This window comes from Magnolia sinica, chromosome 2 (assembly GCF_029962835.1).
Source record: "Magnolia sinica isolate HGM2019 chromosome 2, MsV1, whole genome shotgun sequence".
In the NCBI taxonomy this organism is placed as follows: Eukaryota; Viridiplantae; Streptophyta; class Magnoliopsida; order Magnoliales; family Magnoliaceae; genus Magnolia; species Magnolia sinica.
Genome location: NC_080574.1, coordinates 24,592,530 through 24,615,096, shown reverse-complemented (window position 1 = coordinate 24,615,096; position 22,567 = coordinate 24,592,530). Strand labels below are relative to the sequence as shown.

The following is a 22,567-nucleotide window of genomic DNA, read 5'->3' as shown; positions in this document are numbered from 1 at the left end:
TTTGAATCTGCCTCACTTTTGGGCCTTTGTATGATCTGGCAAAAACGTATGGACGGGGTGGATTTCTTCCAAGCATCATAGTCGCCTCCACCTAGCTTCCTTTGGCAGGCAATCCACTCTAACAATCTAATTTTCGGCCACCGAATGGATGGTTAAAAGCATATAGTGAGTCATACGTTCCAAGTTGAGTCGCGATTTGAGCCATGATACCAACACGAGTTACATTAGCATTTTCGTTTGAAAAAAGCAGTAAGCTGATGCTGGAGGCGTATAGACTGTCGAAAATCAGCGTAGCCATGGCATGCTTGATTGCTCATCATCGGTCCGGACTGCGATCCGGACAGTGGTCTAATGCCATTTGTAGTAATCATCATCGTCTAAGCCTTATCTCAAATTAAATTAACTGGGGTCAACCGCATGAATCCTACTATTCCATATATAGAGAATGGCCATTTGAAAATATTATGATAATAACCGTGATAAATAGATTACACGACGAGATTTTGAACTCGGAAAATGGTAAAAAAAAAAAAAAAAGAAAAGAAAGTAATTTCTTTTTTCAAAATTTATAAATTAACTTAAAATATTATTATATTTGGTGAGATTTTTCCAATGATATCCTAATATAAACCTCAATATGTAAAAATCTCCCCAGAAGTAGAAACCACACTACAAAAGATACGTTTTCTCACTTTCACGTACAAAAGCAAAAAAGAAAAGAATAGAAAAGAAAAAACTTAAACAGAACGTAGTGCAAAGATAGGAAACTGGCACACATGCAACATGCAAAATTGAAGAACTTGTGGCAAGCAAAAGTTCTCAAGCAGAGAGCACGCTTGATTCCCTTTCGACGGCTTTCTTGAAGAAGCTATCCTCTTCCAAAACCATCTGAACAGGCAAGAATCCCAGCCCATTTGCCATTGCAAGCATCATCTTCTTAGTCTCCGCCCGAAACTCTTCCAAGTCGACGGACCCGTTGCGGTCATGATCGAACTGGATGAAAAGGGAACGGTAGATGAGTGCAATCTCATCAGGATTCGATTCCACAACGTCAATGCCAAAGTGGGTCTCTAGGACCCTAAGACTCTTTAGCTCCTCCATCATCTCTGTGTAGGATAGGAGATCATCGTGGTCTGTGTCGAGGCTTCTGAAACGGTCATCAACGGAGACATTGAAGGCTTGCTCGTCCTCCACGAATGCGCGGATGGTGGCGCCATCTAACAGTTCTACACTCATCTTCTCTCTCTCTCTCTCTCTCTCTCTCTCTCTCTCTCTCTCTCTCTCTCTCTCTCTCTCTCAAATTGTAAGTTGATAGAAAACACTTAGCAAAGAAGATGGGAATGGAGATCTTTGTTTGAGAGAGGGGATTTTTGGTTTGTATTTATAAGTCTGTGTGTGTGTGTTGGAGAGAGAGAGAGAGAGAGAGAGAGAGAGAGAGAGAGAGAGAGAGAGAGAGAGATGTAAATCAGCTGGCTGGTTGCTAGTTGTTTGAACTTCTCAAATGGCCGCTTGTTTCGATCTTGGTCGGTACGTTATTACGGAAATTATAGGGTGGAGACGTTCATATCATAATATGGTATACAGATCCTTGTGCCATCTAACTGGAAGGGTCCACAGCCAATCCGGACTGTACATCTGGTGCACCCTACCATGGATGGCTCATGCGTAAAAAGGCCAAAAAAAAAAGAAAGAAAAGAGAGGATGTTTCCCGAACGTTTAATTGGTGGGCCTTCATATGCATAAGGAAAATTTGAGTAAGGGACGGCTCATATTTTTACAATAGTATGGTTTATGAGTCATAGGCATATAGTTGGACGGTCCTGATCCTTCATCTAACAGGCCAGGTGGATGGTAGATGGGGGATTTATAAACTTATTACGGTAGAAACGACTCTATCATAAGTCTTTTCAATTCAGTGGCAAAAAAGCGAACCGTGTTTTTACACCGTATGTTTCTTCCTTGTGTCACAGTAACATGGAAAATTACATGTATTTAGTCATTGATTCTTAAAACGCTCCTGTCTTGATAATTTGCGACAACATTATGGTGATGGTCATCTTATGTTGTTTAAACTATGGTGTCTCATCCATTCAACACACGTGGGAAACTTTAACGGCAATCCATGGCGTACAGTTGTGTGGTCCATTAATTGTTGATGGAGCAAATCCTGGAAGTGACTGATATGATAGATCAATCCCCACCATCCATCTGTGAGCTATCAATTGAAGAGTAGTTAAAAGTTAAATAATCACTATTTCAAATTCATCCTGTGAATCCATTGTCAATTTCGAGCTATGACCCATCCAAAGTGGGCCTCACAAAAGTCTGCCCTGCGTATGGTAGATGACACGTTGTGGCTTAAAATATGGTGGTGAAATATCACCATGGCCTAGCCCAATTATTTTGACCTCATCTTCAGAGAATATTTTGACCGAAGACCTCTATTATTAAAATCGGCTTATTAGCAACTTTTCTGTGGGTGTAAAATGGCTCATAGGACGCGTCTTAATTCTGGCTTAGAAACTAAGCTGATTCATTGCATAATGTCTGTATATCCTATTCTATGGGCCACCACTTGAATAAGCTCGAAACGGGCCACACCGGTTCTCCCCACTTGGAACGGCTGTTGGGCCGAACCATCCACAGAAATGGGTTGAGATCCGGGGAATGGCTTTTGGTGAAAATGGATAGCGATGGTCAAAGAATTCATATCGTTTGTTGGAGTGTTAAAGTCCCTTGATATACATTGATACACCATCCTCTAATGGCTCGAGCTTTTAGAGCAAGTCTGACATGGTAGCAAAGCAGAAGTTCTTGTGTTTGAATCCCAAGAATAATAAACATGCCTCAATTAATGTATCCTCTTCATATACAAGCATATCTTTAAGATTAAAAAAGAGAGAGACATTGGTAGCACAAATCCTTGCTAGATACTTGGTGAGTGTTGTTTATGTCTTAAATCTGTCAATTACAGAGTTTGTTTATGTCATTAACGGACCACTCGATGTCATTGATAGATACTCGATGTCATCGAAAAAATCAAAAAATCTAAAAATTTTATAGTAGTTACTGAAATATTCCAATGTTGCTACTCAATGTCATCACCGTAAGTTTGATGTCATTGATAGATTCGCAATACACAAACTTACGTAAGTATGAGACTTGGTTTCTATTCCAATTGTGATATTATATATATTAGGTATAATTAAGATTTTAGTGGTTAATATAACTAATGAGGATTTTTAATTTGTCCATCAGAGTTTGGAGTGCATATCTTAGGCTTGTGAAATATCTTTGAAGCTTGTTTGAAGGGCATACCTAGGACTTGTGAAGTGGATTGGAGGCTTGTTCGAATCAGTAACACTCTATCTCATTTAATTTATGCTTTCATAGTATATATCAGTCGCTTTATGCCATAGTTTTTTTCCGCAATGATTTTTCCACATAAAATTCAAATTGTTCTTGTTTGGACTTGATTGTGCAATTGTATCTACTTTGCTTGATTTGTTTCTTCATGCTGTCACGGTTCCTCAACAGTGAGTTGACACGTGGTGAGTGTCCACGTGTGTCTTGATCTTTATTTCTTGATTCTTGTGCTTCTATTTTCTAATGAATGAAAGGATAAGTGATAAAGGGTCGAAATTTAATGAATAACACGTCCGCTAATCACAGGTTAGGATCGTTTGATCATGAATTTTGAGTATAGGACCACTTTAAGGTGGGTCCACCAAACAGTTCCAGTTGGACCATCACCTGTTTCCTTATTTGATATTCTGTCAGTGGGATGAAAGATATGACAAAAATGTGTGGACAAGCCCTCGAGCAACCCAACACTTATTTCTCAAAGCATAGATTGAAATGGATACATATTATGAAAAATTAAAAATAAAAAACAAAAATGGAATTCCCTGAAGTAAAAGCGTTCAACACTAGTTTTGACTTAAGCAGCGACCATGTTAGATTCCCTTTCAACGGCTTTCTTGAGGAAGCTATCCTCTTCCAACACCATCTGAACAGGCAAGAATCCTAACCCATTCGCCATAGCAAGCATCATCTCTTTAGTCTCTGCCCGGAACTCTTCCAAGTCCACGGTCCCATTGTGGTCGTGATCGAACTGGAGGAAGAGGGAACGGTAGATGAGTGCAATCTCATCAGGACTCGACTCCACAAAGTCAATGCCGAAGTGGGTCTCTAGGACCCTAAGACTCTTTAGCTCTTTCATCATCTCTGTGTAGGATAGGAGACCGTCGTGGTCTATGTCGAGGCTTGCGAAATGGTTGTTGACGGAGACATTGAAGGCAAGCTCGTCCTCCACAAATGCACGGATGGTGGCGCCATCTAACACTTCTACACTCATCTTCTCTCTCTCTCTCTCTCTCTCTCTCTCTCTCTCTCTCTCTCTCTCTCTCTCTCTCCCCCAAATGTAAGTAGCTAAGAAGGTGAGAACGAAGATTTTGGTTTGAGGGAGGGGATTTTGGGTTCGTATTTATAAGGGGAGAGAGAGAGAGAGAGAGAGAGAGAGAGAGAGAGAGAGAGAGAGAGAGAGAGAGAGAGAGGACTCGGTACGTTGAAATCAGGTGGCACGTTGTTTAGATGGAGGTCGGTCTGGAGGTTCTTACAAATATTACAGGGTGCATGGTCATATCATAATATGGTAAACAGATCCTTGCATCATCTAAGTACAAGGTTCGACGGTTAATCAGGACTGTACACCTGGTGCATCCTTCCAATGATGGATTCTTCTTAAAAATTGACCATAAAAAGAATGTTTCCAACCCTTCGATTTGTGTCCTTAAGATGATTGGTTGAGAGAAATCTGAGAGAAAATGATGGGTTGGATATTCCTATTTATGGTTTCTAAATATCCATGTGGGCCGTCTAGTAAAATTCCACTATTGGACGGTCCAGGTCCTTGATATACCAGTCCATGTGGATTGTAGAAGGGAGAGCTGTACCTCTCTTACGATAGTGATGGCTCTATCATAAGTTTCTTCCCCTCAATTAAAGACAAGCAAACGGTCCCATGGAAAACCACACGCGTTGAGCTCCTGTGATAGTCAAAAGTCAAACAGCACTTCTCTCGCAGTTTGGTACACTACCACAACGATTGTCCGCGTATATTCTTTAAGCTGTGGTGTCTCATCCATTCTACACGTGCTAACCATTAACTTCAGCCCAAGGCGTCCTTTTATTGTAAGGTCCACTGTAGATGGAACACATCCGCAGATCACACTGATAGAAAAATCCTAACCATCCAATTGTTAGCTATCAATTGAAAAAGTTAAAAATAAAATAATCACTATTTCAAATTTAATTTGTGAATCAAGAGGACTACTTGCGTTTGATCATTGACGATTTCAGGCTGTGTTCCATCCATTGTGGGTTCCACAATTTGGGTGGACCGCATTGCCTTCAAAGTCTGCCCAGTGGTCAGTGGATGAGAAACATAACTTGAATAAATGGTGGCAAACTTTTACCATAGTCTACACGAACTATTTTGACCACAGATATTAATTGTTAATGGGCGTAATAGCATCCTGACCGTGCGTTTCTGTGGGCGTGAAATGGCCCAGTGGAGGCCATCTCATTCCTTGACAGAACCTATGTCGGTTCATTGCATAATCATTCCTTCCAATAATGGGCCTTAACCGGACACGAGGCACAAACCGTCTGATCGGTTGTAAAGGGCTATTGGACCCTACAGTCCCCTGTGTAAATTCATTTTATGACTCCTAATTTACTATTTGGATCAAACACTCAATGCAAATTTCATACAGGACATGTAATTCCTTTTTGTTGGTTATATTGTAGATGGATTATAATTCAGAATATTATAGAAGTACTGTCTTTACTCACCATGAACGCCGTCTAATCGTCAGTAAAAAGAAAAGCATCAAGAAGTCCAACCTCAAGAAACAAATGTCCATTAATCTAATATCAAGATGGTCTAGTCAATTTGATTTTGGTGGCATCACCTTATGTGCAACTGTCCCAATATTTAAATAATAGAATGTAATTCTAATTAACACCAGTAATGCAAATAAATTGAAACTTTTATAAAATAACAATACTTACTAAAAATAGAAAGTCCAAATAAGACTTCAGAAAAAAGAAAAAAGAAGCCCGTGATGGGCAAGTGGTCCATTCTTATGGACTATACAAATAGACACATCTCTGATTTGTTTGCTTTGCATATGCTTGGGTCAATTCCTACTCCTTGCACACGTGCCAACAATATATATGTGCAAGGGCCACAATGTCCATCAATTGGGCCCCACCATATGTGTGTTCTGCCAGAAGAATAGGCAAGTTTGGTCAGAAGGCAGCCCGTAAATGCTAACCATTCCAACACAAGAAGGAAAATAATCAAACACCTAAAATACAAGAGATACAATAACTTTTTAGGTGGAAAATCAAACACCTAAAATACGGGATGTGGTCCGCAAAATACACTACAATATAAGTAATGAAAATACAAGTTTTCTCTAGTCTTAATTAGAGAATTCCAATCATAAAAATTAAAAAAAATTTAAAAAAAACATTTTTTTGATACCCAAAATGCATCATCCAAAGATGAATTACAAATAACAATGTAGGAAAATATTTCTTGATCAACTAAAGATTGTATAAAACTCTCAACATAACTAGAGAAGATTGTACAAGGCTCTTGATCTTCTTCAAGAAAACCCATTCTCAAAATGTTGTAAGAATTCTCCAGGTCGAAAAAAAATAACTTTTGCTTAAAAAAAGAAGAAGATAAAACTAAAAGACCAAAATACACCCAGGGCCTCATGTGTTTCGCTCTTCAGGCCCACACGTGTGAGTCCCACCTTCACATGAGGAGGGAACCCCAACACTTCAAAGGATCTATTCTCAGCTTCCACTATTTATCACAGTTTTCTTTGCTTGGATAAAGGCATATTTTTAGGATGATAAGCCCCAAAACTTTATAAAGTGCCATTAGGATTTTCAGTTTACACAAGTTGGGGAAAGTGGGGTCCACGGCTCATTCATCCAAATAGAAATGGTCTCCACTGTGGATCGCATGCACCAATCATCCACCGGCCTGGAAGAATTGTAAACCTTCAATAGGTTGTCCACACATGGTGGTCGGGTTAAAATATGGCAGAGGTTTGCTCAACCAAACAAAAGGTTAATACAGCTAGGATCTGTATGATGGAATTTTGGTGTGTTGGCCATCCACTCTGCACATCGTCGTAGAAATGGGCTGGGATGGGCTTGGGCTTGGGCTTTCATTAAGAGCCCGTCAGTCTGTTCGTGTTGGATTTTTCAAGCTGGGATGGCCTTGGGCGTTGTTTAAGAGCCTGTCAGCCCAGCCTTTGTTAGATTCTAAGGGGATGTTTGGCGGATGGTATTAGATGGGATGAGGTAGGATAGAATTGCATTTGGTCCCAGCAAATTCCATTCAACATTTGGGGAGGATGAGAAAGGTTGGGATTAGGTGGGATGGAATTGCATTTGGTTCCATGCAAGATTTTCGTGAATTTTGAAATCCACAACACGTGGGCCCCATAGTGATTCATGCGTTTATCCATGTCGTTTATCCATATGCACCATTTACACGCGAAATTATGTTTATATATGTTTACAAGTGAACTACATCCGTTGTGAATTTGGCCTGTTAATTACAATTCCATGGTATACCAAACAGGATTTTTCTTAATCCATTGTTTATCCATGGCAAGAATTTTATCCCAAACATGGGATTGGATGGGTAAAATACCATGGTATTTCCAAACATGCAATCATTGTACAATAATGATGTTAATCCCATCTAATACAACTCAATACCATTTTATTCCATGGACCAAACACGCTCTAAGGGCATTTTTGTCATGTAACATGCATGATGTGGTATACTAAATGGACAGCCCAAATCTCCCACAAAAGTGAGCGACAGGTCTTGGGCTCAGACTTGCATAATCATCATGGGCCAGGCTAGGGCCTAGGTTTTACTTTGTGGGCAGGGCTTGGACAGACTTCAGCTGACTCCGCCCAGCACATTGACAGCCCTACTAAGAGCTGGAAAAATGAAAATCAAATTCCTGCGTCTATCTTTTTTTCTTCCTTTTTTTATTTAATCGAGGGTCACTACAATCCAAGCGTGAAATGACGGCCTACCCATTGCCAGCCCTGTCAATCCAACTGCTCTGCAATGATCATAACAACAATACCAATAAGTAAACAAAGGTTAGCTTTTATTTATTTATTGGGAGGTTTGCTAATGCCACGTGCATGTTGATGGCCGCCTACCCACATGCAAGCACATGTGCAATTATAGCACACGTTTTTTTTTTTTAGCTATAGCTAGCTAACCACATGAAAGGTTAAGTTGTCTTTGTTTTCTCCAGCCGCATGAGAACTAAAATGGGATAACATGTGGACAATGACATTACTTATATAAGCCTAACTAAACTTTTGCAGCAAGCAGATGATCTGTTACTCTTTCATGTCAAGTTTTCCTTTAATAAAGGCATTTTAAGAAAGTTCTGTGGGGGTAGGGAATCTGTGGGATCTACCGTGATGCATGCATTTTATACATATTGCTCATCCATTTTGAAAGATTATTTTAGAAGATGATTCCAAAAAGAAGGTAAATTGAAGGCTTAAGTAGACCATACCAAAGGAAACCCTGGGGATTGAACACCTATTGTTGAAAACTTCTTAGGGGGCCACAGAAGTTTCTGATCATGGATATTTATGTTTTTCCTTCTTCCATATCTATGTGACCTTAAGAAGCAGATTGGATTCAAATAAACATCACAATGGTCCTTGGAAGGATCGATGTAATGGTGGGCATCATTGTCACCTGATTCCTGTGTGGTCCACTTGAGCCTTTGATCTACCTACTTTTGAGCTCATCACCTAAAATGATCAGTCAAAATATACGGAGAACAACATGGATAAAACACATACATCACTATGGCCCCACATAGCCTCTTCTAGGACAGTCCATCTCTAGCTAGGTCTTGGTGGGGATAGTAATCAATCCCTGTTCATGTGGCACACACCACCGACCTTGGTGGTGTGTTAAAATGACAATTTTCTGTAAGCCCCACGGCATGTACACGTTCTACCTACACCATCCATGCATTCTACCATGTTAGGGAATGAACCCAAAAATAAGGTAAATCCAAATCCGCACCACATAAATCAGTGGGCGTCTACCACACCATGCAATCTGAGTCCTTACAATGGATCCATGTCATTTACTTCACACATGGCATGCCTGGTCTAGGTGAGAACCGTTCATTTGTAGGTCCAAAAGCGAACGGAGTGGAGATGAAAATAGCAATGGCTCACGTTCACATTCAATGGAAAAAAAAAAAAAACAGAAAAAAAGTCATGTATTTTAGATGGCTAGGTTGAGTTCCGTGAAGGTAAATTTTGGTTAATTTCCAATCGAATGGCAAAGCCCATGACATGTCTGGTTCAAATTATCACAAAGATATTGACTTGCTTTTATTGTTTTGTCCTTTTTGTGCCATGATTGCAGCTCCTTGTCTGTTGTCTTTATCTACTGCCTTCATTTAATATTATTTCTTACTTTTCTTTTTTTTAATTACTCCTCTTCCACGTGTTCGGAATGGCCATCCAATACATCCAAGCGATGTTTTGGATTGGTCGCATTCCGTGTTGTCTCTATTTCTCTTTATACCGTACCAGGGGAGGTGACATGTGCCACCAACACCAAAGCAAAAGACAAAAGGGTGGTCGACCCATCTTTATATTTTCCTAATCTATAGCATACTGGGACTTAAGACCTATCTCGTTTTTGGGTTAACATTTTAATATGAGCTGGAGTAACATATGGATAATATAAATTTCACACAATGATCGTTACAATGGGTCTCACAGAGCCTTTGTTTAAAACTCTCTATCGTGCAAGCTACATGCAAATTACTAATCTGTGACCTACTTAAGCTTCAAACCTATATCTCCTCAAAGAATGATACTTAATTACTATAAAATTTAAGCAATTTGTCGGCTTTTATAAGCGAAAAATAAACAATATGTCAGACAAATGCCTTTTCACAATTTTCATTTCTTAAAATTCTATTAATTTATTTTGAATATTCAATGTTTGCCACCCTATTAAATTAATTGGTGTAGCAAATAAAACAAAAAATTAGTACCATAGACGAGTCCGTACAATGTCTTTTTTTCTTCTTCGCTTAAAAACTTATCTGACCAAAACCAATTTTTAGGTTATGGACGTTGGTTTTCGAACGAAAATATCTCTGCTTGTTAGGGTAAAGCAACTGAAAAAAACAGGGGTATTTTTATTTTTCTGAATTCATTCATACAACTCGAGGTCTACTTTGATAATTAAGGTTTTTTTCCGTCCAATTGAAAAACATGAATGGTACCTTGGCTTTATATGACGCAAAATCCCCTAATAAAAATGTCCAAAAGCAAACAATGGGTGTAATATGTAGCATAGATTTATAATAGGGTGGCATATAATTGTTTGATATGTAAATGTGGATATACTAAGTTAATTAAACCAAGTTGTTGGAACTGCTAACACAAAATCTAAATGCCAAAACCAGATTGGTTGAATGATCCTAACTGCTAATTTGTTGACACTTTGATTTAATATGGACCATTCGATATTTCTCATTTTTAATTGTCCCATAAATGTCCACCAATCGGATAGCCAAATAATCAAATAAGCGTAAGTTTTAGATCATGATATATCTTAACTGGGAAAATCATAATTTGGACAGTTTAATTTGATTTACTTGATGCCACGTATGCAGTTTCAAAGTAATTTTTAAGTGCCTGTGCATTATCCATCGCACACTGTCAGAGTATTAAACTTTTTCTCATTTATTAAAGCTAAAAGAGAACTGGTGCGTCAGTGACCATATGTGGCATTATGCACCGACCACGCGTGGCATTCTGCATAATCATCCTCAAATGGGTAATTTAAAAGAACAAAAAAAAAAAGAATAAAAAAAAGAGTCTATATACTATATATAAAGAAAAAAATGGTCTATATACTATATGTAGTTGCCGTGCTCGTGCCTAATATTTAATTGTTTGGGATTGGCTTAATAACATGTCTTAATTAATCTGTAATGAGAAATGATCCATTACTTTTAGGAGACTATAATCTTGGTGGTGCAATTGATTAATCGGGACCGTCCATCCCATCAACATTTAATTTATCACCATGCAAAAATAATACCCATCGGAACGGTCTTAATCATTCAACCCATAGCCTATAAAATGGACGGCAGAAGTCATTTCCCTGGAAATATATATCCATTCTGAAATTTAAGCCATCTTGGATCACTTATGATTCTAATGAATCTCACTTATCAGGCAATCCTGATCATTCCATCCATGATCTAAAAACGATGGATATAATAATAATAATAATAATAATAATAATAATAAAAACCCACCTCAAGGATGGATTGGAGCATCAGATGGCTCTGATATTTGCATGGTGTGGGCTGGATAAAATGGATATAACCTGCATTAATCGATGGGACTGTCCAACTGTCCCTTTGCAATTAGGAGCACCAGATAGTTTGTCATCTGTAGTATATGTCGTTACTTCATTCCCAAATGACACAAGAAAAGAGAGTTAAAATATAGATAAAACCCTTGTGTCCTCCTAGACGTTTGCTAATGAAGGGTTATTTCTTAGGTTGGGACAGTCGCTAGTGGATCTGGTGCCCGTTTTCAAGGATCTAAACCGTTCATGTGATTGGATACACTATGGATGGATGATACACAGAATCTTCAAGATGAAAATCCAATAAATGACCCCCAAAACAACAGTCAAAGGAGAAAGGGGTTAAATAATCACAGGTTGAAGATATATATACTCATATTGAAGTTTTATGGGTGTCCCTCGTTCATGGTAGAGCCCATCATATGACGGTTTAGATCATTGAGAGTAGCTACAGTCGTCCCAACAAGAAATTGCAATACATCAGTGCATGTAAGGTAGCGAACCTCTTCATTAACGGAAGGGCTTATCTATAGTTTAATTCTCTTATTTAATAAACTTTATTTATGTTTTCATTAGGAAGGTTAGGCACACCAAAGTTTTGGGTGCGTCGTTTAAGGATAATAGTGACATTATATTATAGAGGAGAAACGATTCAGTGCTCTCATGGCACTCAAACTATACTATTCCTAATTGCATGGGACAGTTGGACGGCCCTGATTGTATCGATTGATGCAGTCTTTCCATAAAATCCAGCTCACATTTTTGTCCCGATGCAATTAGGAGATACACAAGTTATGAGAGCATTGCATCATTACTCGTCTGTAGTATATGTCATTTCCTCATCCTCATATGACAAAACGAAAATTAACCTGGTGTGCTTGGCCATCCTAATTAAAACACATGGAGTTATCTTAAAGAGAAATGTGATAATGCTCTCATAGAACTCCCGGGGAGAGTTCGCTGTCGGTTAAGCCTGGCATTTGTCTAGCACGGGAGAATTCGTTGTCGGTTAGGCCTGGCATTTGTCTAGAACTCCCGGGGAAAACAAAGCATAGGCAGCTTGGGTCTGGGACCCAAAAATTCATCCAAAATTATCTTTACTTACCTTGAAGATCATCTTTAAGGCCATTCCGGTGGATGCAAGGACCCAAGCCAAATGTATTCACATGGCTTCTAAATGTGAATGCTGTCGGGCCTTGTCCCGAGCCATGCATTATGAATCCATTGGCCACATCTTCTCCTCGGGAAGCTGTAGACACTGAAAATCGGGACCCACGCTAGTTTAAATTTTATGGTTTTGATGGTGGGGTGGTTAGGCTGATTTGTGGATATTGGAGTCGTCACTAGCCAATTAATCTCAAAATCCCGCAGTCGGCTAAAACCCACGGAATATATAAGATTGGAGAAATCCGAAGACTCTCCTACCTTAAATTGACTCCTGGTCTGGGATCTGTGATTCTAGGTAAGGGACCTCAGTTACAGAGAGGGAAAGTGTTAGGCACCCACTCTGCCCGTACAAATGTACGGTCTCTACTTAGTGTAGTAAAAATAATCTCAAGGGATAATGGATGCTGTGGTCGAGATGGGACTAGGCACACACACGGATTTCTGATGTAGCAAGATCCGAGATTTCGACAAGCCACAAAGCATACGTTCAACGGCATACTTAGAAAGCGGATGTGATGATGCTTATGTAAAAAAGGTAATGAAAAATGGACTAGATCACTAGAAATTTCTGATGTGACAGGATTCGGTGTACGGCAAGTCACAGAGCATACGTTCACGAGAGATCTATAGAAGCAGGGGGGTTGAGAAGGAAGTAGATGTCATGATGAATGCTTGTAGGATGATGGATCCTTGGCTTGATTTTTGAATAGGCTTAGACATAAACTGAACCATGACTAAATTTGGGTTAGGCTTATGGGTTGGAAAGGTTGAGAGGGTGGTTAGGGGGGTGGCTGAAAAATCAGAACTTTGAAGGTTTGAGAGCTCCTTCCCTTTCCCTCACTCTCTTCCTCACTTACTCTCTTACTCTCTCCCTTTCTCTCTCACTCTCTCCCTCTCTTGATTGTTGTGTTGAAATGAGAAGAGTAGAGGGCTATTTATAGCCTTCTCCAATGGCATTACTGTAATTTTTGGCTTTGGGAGGGGTAAATGTTGAGGTGGCAAGTAGTGGTTGGTGGAGAAGAGAGAGATGCCACATGGCATTCTCTCATTGGCTTATGGGGCTGGTAAATTGGTAAATAGTGAGGAGGGATAATTTTGAAGGAAAGTTGACTTTTGGACGCTGGGACAACTGTCCACACGCGGGCCGCGAGTGGCGGCAGTCGAAGTACTGCAAGAGGTAGTCAGGCTACCGCCTGCGATAGTCAGACTACCTCCTGGGCCACATTCGGGTCGGGCCCGAGCATGTGGGCTTTATGTGACGCGCTGGTTCGTCCGATGGTCCTTTCTGAGTTTTTTGCAGCTCGGATAAGTCGGTTTAGGTTCGGGTAAAGAGTTCTAACTAGGGCGTAGGGTAAAGGCAGGAGGTGGTTTGACCTGGATTGTCCAACACCTTGATTGGAAGTATAAGAGGTGGGCCACCAGATGAGCGGTCATGATCAACTTCAAGTCTCAAATCAGCTTCGATTTTCCTGATCTTGGCCCAGTTGTCTTCATCAGAGGGATTTGAACATTCTTGAGACTGATCCCAAATCCAATTAATGGGCCACAAACATCTCCCACTAAACGGACCAGCTACGAGAAGAAGATTCAAGAAGCCAACAATTTCAAATCTATCCAGAGACTTTCTTATCTGGAAAACATCACAGATATGCGAAGGATCCAAGATCAACAAGGAAACCCAATGAGGGTTTTTCCGCCTCGACAAGGTATAAAAGGAGCACATGAAGAAGAGCTCGATGCCCTACGCCAAACACATTTATCTATTTTTTAATTTATCTTAGTATAGCCTATCCTAGTTCTAACACATATCGCTATTACATAGTGGCTTCCACTACAATGCCTTAGGAGTAAATTAAATATTTACAACTTTAAGTTATTAGATCATGATTAACTGAGTTTCAATTTAGGTGATCATACCAATCTGGTCAGATTCTGCTAATTGATCGACTCAATCATCTATTCTGATTGTCGATTCAGGTATTTATTTCTCATTTATTTTATTTATTTTATGTGGTTGTTTGATACATTGTCTATTGTAATAGGTCATGCATTCAAATATTAATAAAATTGATTTTCTTTTATTTATTTGTTAATTCTTGGTCTTTTGAGAAATATTAAGCTAAAGTACTAATAAAAGAACTAGTCCTTAAGTCCATAAATGCAGGTCTATTGTCACAAGGCAAAAAGAATTCAATCGGAACGACTTACCCCTATACTTTCACAAATCGCCTGAACGTTGAGTACAACCGGTAGTTGAGAGGATAACTAGATCCTGTGTCCAGTTTCCAATTAGTCTGTTCAAAATAGGAAAACACTAACAGTTCAATCAAACCTTGAGTCGAGTAGACTCTGACACGCCCGCACATATCCACACACAAAAAATCGAATGCAAGCCTTCATTCACAAATATAGCCTTTTATTAGATTGAATTGGTAGCAATAAAGGCATTAAGCTCCACAGGGAGAGAGATAAAAAGAGAGGGAATTGTGGGTGACCAATCCTCACATTGTCCCTTAGTATGGTGCCCGATCCTTCTAATTGTTGAGTTGGTATCCTAGCTTGATCCAATACAATAAATGAATAGAGTTGATGACATGTAACCAACAGGCCTCTAGAGAGCCCTTGTTGCACAGTCCTTCATGCATACTACACTAGTGAAAGACTGTGGAGGAAATCTATACATTCCCTTGTGACCTTGTGCAGTAAAATCTCAGTCATTGGCAAGTAATTATATTTTTGTGACAAATTTACCCTCTCTTATCCAATGTTGTGAAGACTAATTGTAACTATACTCAGGGAGCACTTGATAGTTTGTGACGCAAGCACTCTCACGTGGAACCGACCGAATCACCTTCTCTAAGGTGAGGAAATGACATAGCCGTGCATGAAATCTACACCATCCATCAGGTACATCACCCTGTTGCTTATCCTTGGCTCAAAAAATGAAGCTGAAAATCAAGCTGATTCCACACTCCGGTGGGCCATCCCATAGAATTATACCTAAAAATATCTACATTCACAGGTATAGCTAGCCCACGTGAGTTTTGTAATACTGTGATTTGTTGGTAATTTTTTCATCCTAATGAGGCACATCAGATGAATGGATTAGATGAAAACTAATGGTTTGCATCCTCTCCTAACTTTTGTCCTAGGGTGTGCCTACCTAAGATCCGGATGATCTTGATTTTTCTTGCTCCAAGGTGAACATGAGGCAGCGACCCTGATGGATGGGGTGGATCTCATGAAAGTTCTTCCTGCATGGCCTGTTAGTGTGGCAGATGCTTAGGATAGGCTTATTCCAAAACTTAGGTGGGCCCTTGGATGTCTGCTCGTGCCTCACGAGAGCGGTGGAAGTAGACTTTAATATGAATTTTCAAAATCGTTTACACAAAAATAGGTCTAATCAACACTTTGATCCATCTATTTATAAAGACTTATCATAGATTGCACATGATTTTAAATAATCACTTTTGACAGGCAATCATAACCATCCCATATCCATGACTCTGAAAAGGGATGGCTACGGAAAATAAGGCCAAAGTAAAGATGGATCGGATCATTTGATGAGTGAAATTTTCACATGGCAGTCTATATAATGTGTTCTCGGGTGAATAGACAGTTCAGATCGACCCCTTGGAGTATCCAAGTGAATGGACGCAACTAAGAGCACAATAATGTTTAGTGCTACGTGAGCACTAGGGCATTTGTGTATGTTAACTGAGAGAATTAAACAATAGATAACCCTCCTACATCCAAATGCTTTGCTATATATTTCTAATGAGGGACAACAGCTAGTGGTTTTGGTGTCCGGTTTCAATGATCTAGTCTATCTATATGCGATGGTCTACACCGTAGATAGGTGATACTCAAAAGGTCTTCAAAGGCTGTAACTTGGAATAGTGCTAAGATGTTCAACCTCAAAAACCATCATGTACTTTGCACTCATGTGGGAAAGATTAATTACTTTTCTGCCTGCAACCCTACGGCTCAGTGGTAGACTTACACAAGTTTCAACACCAGGTCATTGGTTCAAACACTCATTATGGTGTGAGTATGTGGGCGTGTGGAATCTATTACCACGAGACTAGCGCGTTGTTTGTATTTCATTTTCTTCTAGCCCAATCCCTTCATCATTTATGGATCATTTACATGATCCCATGACCAGGTCATTGATACATATAATAACCAAATATCAAATCCATTCTCTCTTTGACCCATAATAAGGAGAAGAGGTTCTTTTGAAGATCAAAGAAAAAACTAGTTCTTCCTCTGTAAGTATTCCTCTTGCATGGGAAAAAGAAAATAAAAGTATTACTTTTCTAGTTATTCATTCATTTTCTATGCCATCAGGTGTGAAAACAGCCCCATTATTAGGCCAAAATATATTTTGAATATATGCGGAACATGCTCTAAAATAGAGGGAGAGCTGTCTACATCAATGGGTTAATATTCAATATTGTTCTACACTCTTGAAAAACTAATTAATTGCAAGGAATAATAATAATAAGTCCCCTGCTACTTAGTGTTATATATATATATATAGATGCATTTTTATTGAAGTGGTTGTAGTAGACCAAATCATGCAATTAATTGGGTGCAGAACCCACCATGGTTTGGGCAAACCACACAAAACCTCTAAAGTCACCTAGCGTTCATCTATGAATGTTCTGGATCTAACTAGTGGCATGAACTTTATGAAAAGCGAAAAGGGGCATCTAGAGTCTTGTCGTGCATTCATTGTGACAGCTAAAAGCAACTTATCGTTCTTATTTTCGCTCTTCAATAATCCTCTACAATGTAAGGAATAAGCTTAATTATCTAAAGCATGGTTTGTAGGGTCCACGGTGACATAGGGATAACATCTAATCCATCAAAAAGGTGTGCTCCATCGAGTTCTCCCTGAATCCCATATATCAGCGTAATCCAAAATGTAGTGGAGCTACACCAGCAGGAAGTGCTGAGATGGTGATGCGCACCTTTAAAAACTTCTAAATTGCATGTGGAGCCCATTGTCTTTCATATACATCGTACGTGAATCCAATTATAAGATTTGCCACACAAAAGAACCCAAAAAGCAGTCCACTCTAATAGGAAATATTAGCGTGCCTCACGTGAACTGAACAAGTCACCTTGTCTATGGTGGGGAAATGACCTAACGTACAATGACCCGTAATTTTGGAACGTATGCGTACCCGTGTATATGTATGCATTTGCATTTATCTAGACATTCATGCTTAATCTATATATTTATTTACCCAAGTATGCATGCTCGCATTCAATAAATTGCACTAGTATAGTACTCTCATGTATTGGCACCTCTAAATGAACTTCATTAGAACAGACTTTATCCTCCTTAGAAACCAAAATTTCAATATTGGTATGATAAAACATCTTTAGAGGAACCTATCTTATAGTTCGATCGTCAACTTAATCACCTTTCCTTATTCAATCTTGAACATTAAATCATAAATCAACCATGATATTCCATTTAGCAGATCGTCTAGGAGAGTAAATCTAACAGGGTGATTCTTTTTCATATCAAGCCTAATTCGATTGTTGACATCATGATTGCACACTTACATCGTCTTATAGGACACCCCTTAATTACATCAAGGGTGTAGATATACATGCACCTTGAAACCTTTCAAAAATATAGTTTCTAGACCTATGTTTTACCCAAAATTTTCTACCACGGCCTATCTAAACTAGACTAGCCACACATTATAATTTTTATCCCAAAATCATGTCATCTCATTGATTTTTATTTTTTTTTTAATTATGTTTTTAACCTGTGTGGTCCACTTATATGTGGAGGCCAATATTTTTAAAACAAATAATATTAATATCCCGACTTATCAATAGGATCTCATCTTAAAACGGGTCACACACAGAGTGTGGGGAACCATTGGCACATCAACTTAAAATTGGAGAAGATTTTCCTACACTTTCATCACCATTAATTTCCCTTCCTCACGATCAGATTGTATCCGTTTTTTAAATAGTAAATCCTTAGGTAGTATAGAACAATCATATGTATTTTCTTTTCGATAGACACTCTCATCATCGTCCATTGTATTTTTGGACCATGACTTTCAAGTGGGCCATCTTTTTTCAAAACTGACAGTCCATTTGCTAATCTATGTTTACCGGACATTTTAACCAGAAAATTTTGAAACCCAAATCATCAACCAAACTTGGAGACTTGATCAAAGTTCTATTTCTAGTCCCTAAATGTTAGTTCGTTTGTGATTTTTTAGAGAATTTATAACATGAGTCTCCCACCACTTTAGCACTATAATTGCATTGTCAATCATGATAGTTGGATAACCACTTTTTAATATTTATTTTTAAAAAATAAAAAATAAAGTCACACATCTGGAACATTTTGAGAATCATGCACACTACCCCTGGGTGGGGCCCACTTATAACATACACCACACACACGTTTCTCTAAAAAAGAAGTTTTTGAAAAAAAACAAATTTGAGAACAACCACGCTGCCCTCGAGGAGATATGGAGATCGGAGTTCACCTTGTAGGTCCGACCTAAAGAATGTAGGACCAATCAATAAAGGGATAATCAGACTATGTACACTTCAATTTTTAAGAATCTGATTAAGTATGATATTAAATGTATGATTTTATAATTCATTATCATTAATGGATCAATTAAATAATCATTGGTCTGATAAGGATTGATCGAGAAGGTACCACATTAGATTGTGAGATTATCAAGTGATGGAACTAAAGGAATCCAATTTGATTATGTCGTGGACCCCAACCATAATCTCCATCGATCAGATGTGGGGCCCACCATATGAATTAACATTAATTTGTCAAAAAAAAAAACAAAAAAAAAAAAAAAACAAAAACAAAAACATTGTTGTTGCGTATTGATTTTAGGAAATTCTTGAACCTTCTTAATTCGATTATTCTATATCAATAAATCTGACCAAATTCGAAGGTGAGTAATCCCAAGTTGTTTTTTCTTCATTAAGATTAAGATATGTTGCTCGTTACCTATTGTATTTGATTAATGTTCTGTCAAGATGCTTGTTTCATGTGATTGAAGTTAGAATTAGTGATTGTCTGTCAACCGATGTTTACATGTATAAATACTTGATTTATTAGGGTATTTGTACTATGATTTTCATACTTATATGTGCTAGGAAATACAATATAATGGTAAACCATTAACAAATGGTGAAACCTAATCATCATCCATCGCATAGTACATGCATAGTTTATCCCAGGGGACTTTCTTGGACGAAAAGTTTATCCCAGCATCTTTGCTTTTAGATGTGGGTCATGCCCATGCCTACTGAATGGTGGAAGCCTATCCAAGTGGTGATATGAGTTGATAATATTTCAACCCAAGTGGACGGATGTTAATCCCATCTGATGTACTGTTACATCTCATGCCTTAAACGAAACTAAGGAAAATTAAATGCACTCTGTATGTGGACCAACTAAGATGGGAACTCTCACTAGGCTTGGCTAGCTTACACTTTATTGGTGAAAAATAAATAGATGTAATGGAAGATGAGCCGTTGGCACACAAATGGAAAGATGCGGCTGAATAGGTAAACAATCCATAAGATATGTGGCCCTATTTGACTGAGGAAGAGCTTGATTTATTAGGCTAATTTTACTTCCATTCAATTTGCTTATTTAGGACGGGACAGTTTATGTTATTGGAGTAATTTCTGTTTTAGTTTGTTGATTTTTTATTTTTTTTTATATGACAATTGTTCATAATTTTGGGATGGTTATTTGTTTTATTTATTCCAGTACTTGGAGGCATGTTGTTGATTGAGATTTCGTTAGTTTGGTTTAGTGGACATGAAATTTACAGTCTTGACATGAGCGAGTAACATTGGTCATCCAATAGGCTATTTATGAGTAGGTTGCCAACAACCATGCTATGCAAATTACCCAATTACCCTTATCTTAAATCAAATGCCTTTTCCCTATCCTTTAAATATTCAATGTCCAGTACTTTCAAAAAACTAATTGCTTGGAAAAAATGCCCCCTACTACACCAGTTATATATAGAAATAGATGCGCAATTATGCATGCATTTTTAGTGAAGAGAGTCTCACAATTATCTGGCTCCGGTGGTAGACTCTCAGGAGTTTCAACACGGGGTCAAGGGTTCGAGTACCCATAGGTGTGGTGAAATTCCACTGCGGTGTGAGCGTGGGGGCGTGTGTGCATGCGTTAAAAATAGATAAAATCATGACATAGGTATAATATCTAATCCATCATAAAGGTGTGCCCCTTCAAGATCTCCCTGAATCCCAAATATCAGCGTAATCCATAATGTATCGAAGCTACACCATAGGGAACTGTTGAGATGATCACAGGCACCATTAAAACCTTTTAGATTGCATGCGGAGCACTTTATTTTTTGTACACATCATCACTCCAATTATAAGATGTGCCACACAAATAAAGGAACCTAAAAAAAAGTAGTCCACTAAAAAAGGTAAAAATTTGCATGCCTCACGTGGAACCGACCAAGTCACCATCTCCTAAGGTGTGGAAATGACCTGACATGCATGAAATCCACACCATCCAATCAGATGCATCACCCTGTTGTTTATCCTTGGTCCTAAAAATGGAGCTAAAAATGAAGTCGATTCAACACTTAGGTGGGCTACCCCATATAATTATATCTAAAAAGCTCTACATTCACATGGTATGGCCCACATGCGTTTTGAAATATTGTGATTTGTGGGTAATTCTTTCATCATATTGAGGTACATCAGACGAATGAATTGGATGGCATATAAACATCCCCGTTGGCTGAAAACTGACGGTTTTCATTCTCTCCATAGTTTTTGTCTACGGTGTGCCCTACCTAAGTTTTGGATGACCATGAGCTTCTGGTGCAAATGTGAATATGATGTAGCGTGCCTGATGGACGGGGTGGATCTCATGAAAGTTCTCCCCACATGGCCTCTTAGTGCGCCCAATATCTAGAATAGGCTCATTCCAAAACTTAGGTGGGCCCTTGGATGTCTGCTCGTGCTTCACGAGCAATATGGAATTGGACTTTAATATGGATTTTTAAGATTGTTTACACAAAAAAATAAGTCTAATCAACACTTTGATCCATCTATTTATGAGGACCCATCATAGATTGCTTATGATTTTAAATAATCATTTCAATCGTAACCACCCATCCATGAGTACAATTTTTGCATGGTAGTCTATATAATGTGTTCTGGGGTGAATAGATAATTCAGATAGATCGGTTGGACCGTCAAGTGAATGAATGCAAGGAGTAGCACTATAAATTTTATCGCTACATGAGCACTGCACCATTTGTCTACGTTAAATAAGAGAATTAAACATCAGATGACCCATGTTTCAGCTAGTGGATTCGGTGTCCGGTTTCAATGATCTAGGCTGTCTATGTGATGGGTCACACCCTTGATGGGTGATACCCAAAAGGTCTTCAAAGGCTGGAACTTCGAACAATGCGCGCTAAAATGTTCAAGGTGAGGAGCCATGTAGGAGGTACAAGTGATAGTTTTCTTGTTATTATTTTCTTTGATAAATGAGTAAAAGTGATTGTTAAGACATATAATACTTTTCTAGTTATTCATTCATTTTTCTATCCCGTGAGGCATGAAAACGGCCTTATTTTTAGGCCAAAATTAATAATGCATCCCTCCTGATGGAAAGATTTCATCAATATGTGGAATTAGATGAAACTTCTAAATTTTGAATTATTAATATATCGGGACAAAAAGTTGGACATCTAACTCTTACTTTTAAAAGGGATGTGGCACATGTAATGCTAAGCTTGGGAGGGGAAAAGGGTGCAGCAGAACATGCTGAATGAGAGAGAGAGAGAGGAGGAGGAGGACATAAAAAGGTGGAGCAACCCACGGGTCACAGCC

At 38.7% G+C, this 22,567-nt stretch overlaps 2 protein-coding genes across 2 annotated transcripts; both read right to left on the bottom strand.

Moving 5' to 3' along the window:
- Positions 1-541: 541 nt before the first annotated feature.
- On the bottom strand, positions 542-1,352 carry LOC131227594 (uncharacterized). The gene has a single exon (XM_058223402.1). It carries the CDS (start codon positions 1,234-1,236, stop codon positions 820-822), a length of 417 nt encoding a protein of 138 aa, XP_058079385.1. The 5' UTR covers positions 1,237-1,352; the 3' UTR covers positions 542-819.
- Positions 1,353-3,632: 2,280 nt separating this feature from the next.
- On the bottom strand, positions 3,633-4,440 carry LOC131227586 (uncharacterized). Its single transcript, XM_058223395.1, has one exon. It carries the CDS (start codon positions 4,355-4,357, stop codon positions 3,941-3,943), a length of 417 nt encoding a protein of 138 aa, XP_058079378.1. The 5' UTR covers positions 4,358-4,440; the 3' UTR covers positions 3,633-3,940.
- Positions 4,441-22,567: the final 18,127 nt, after the last annotated feature.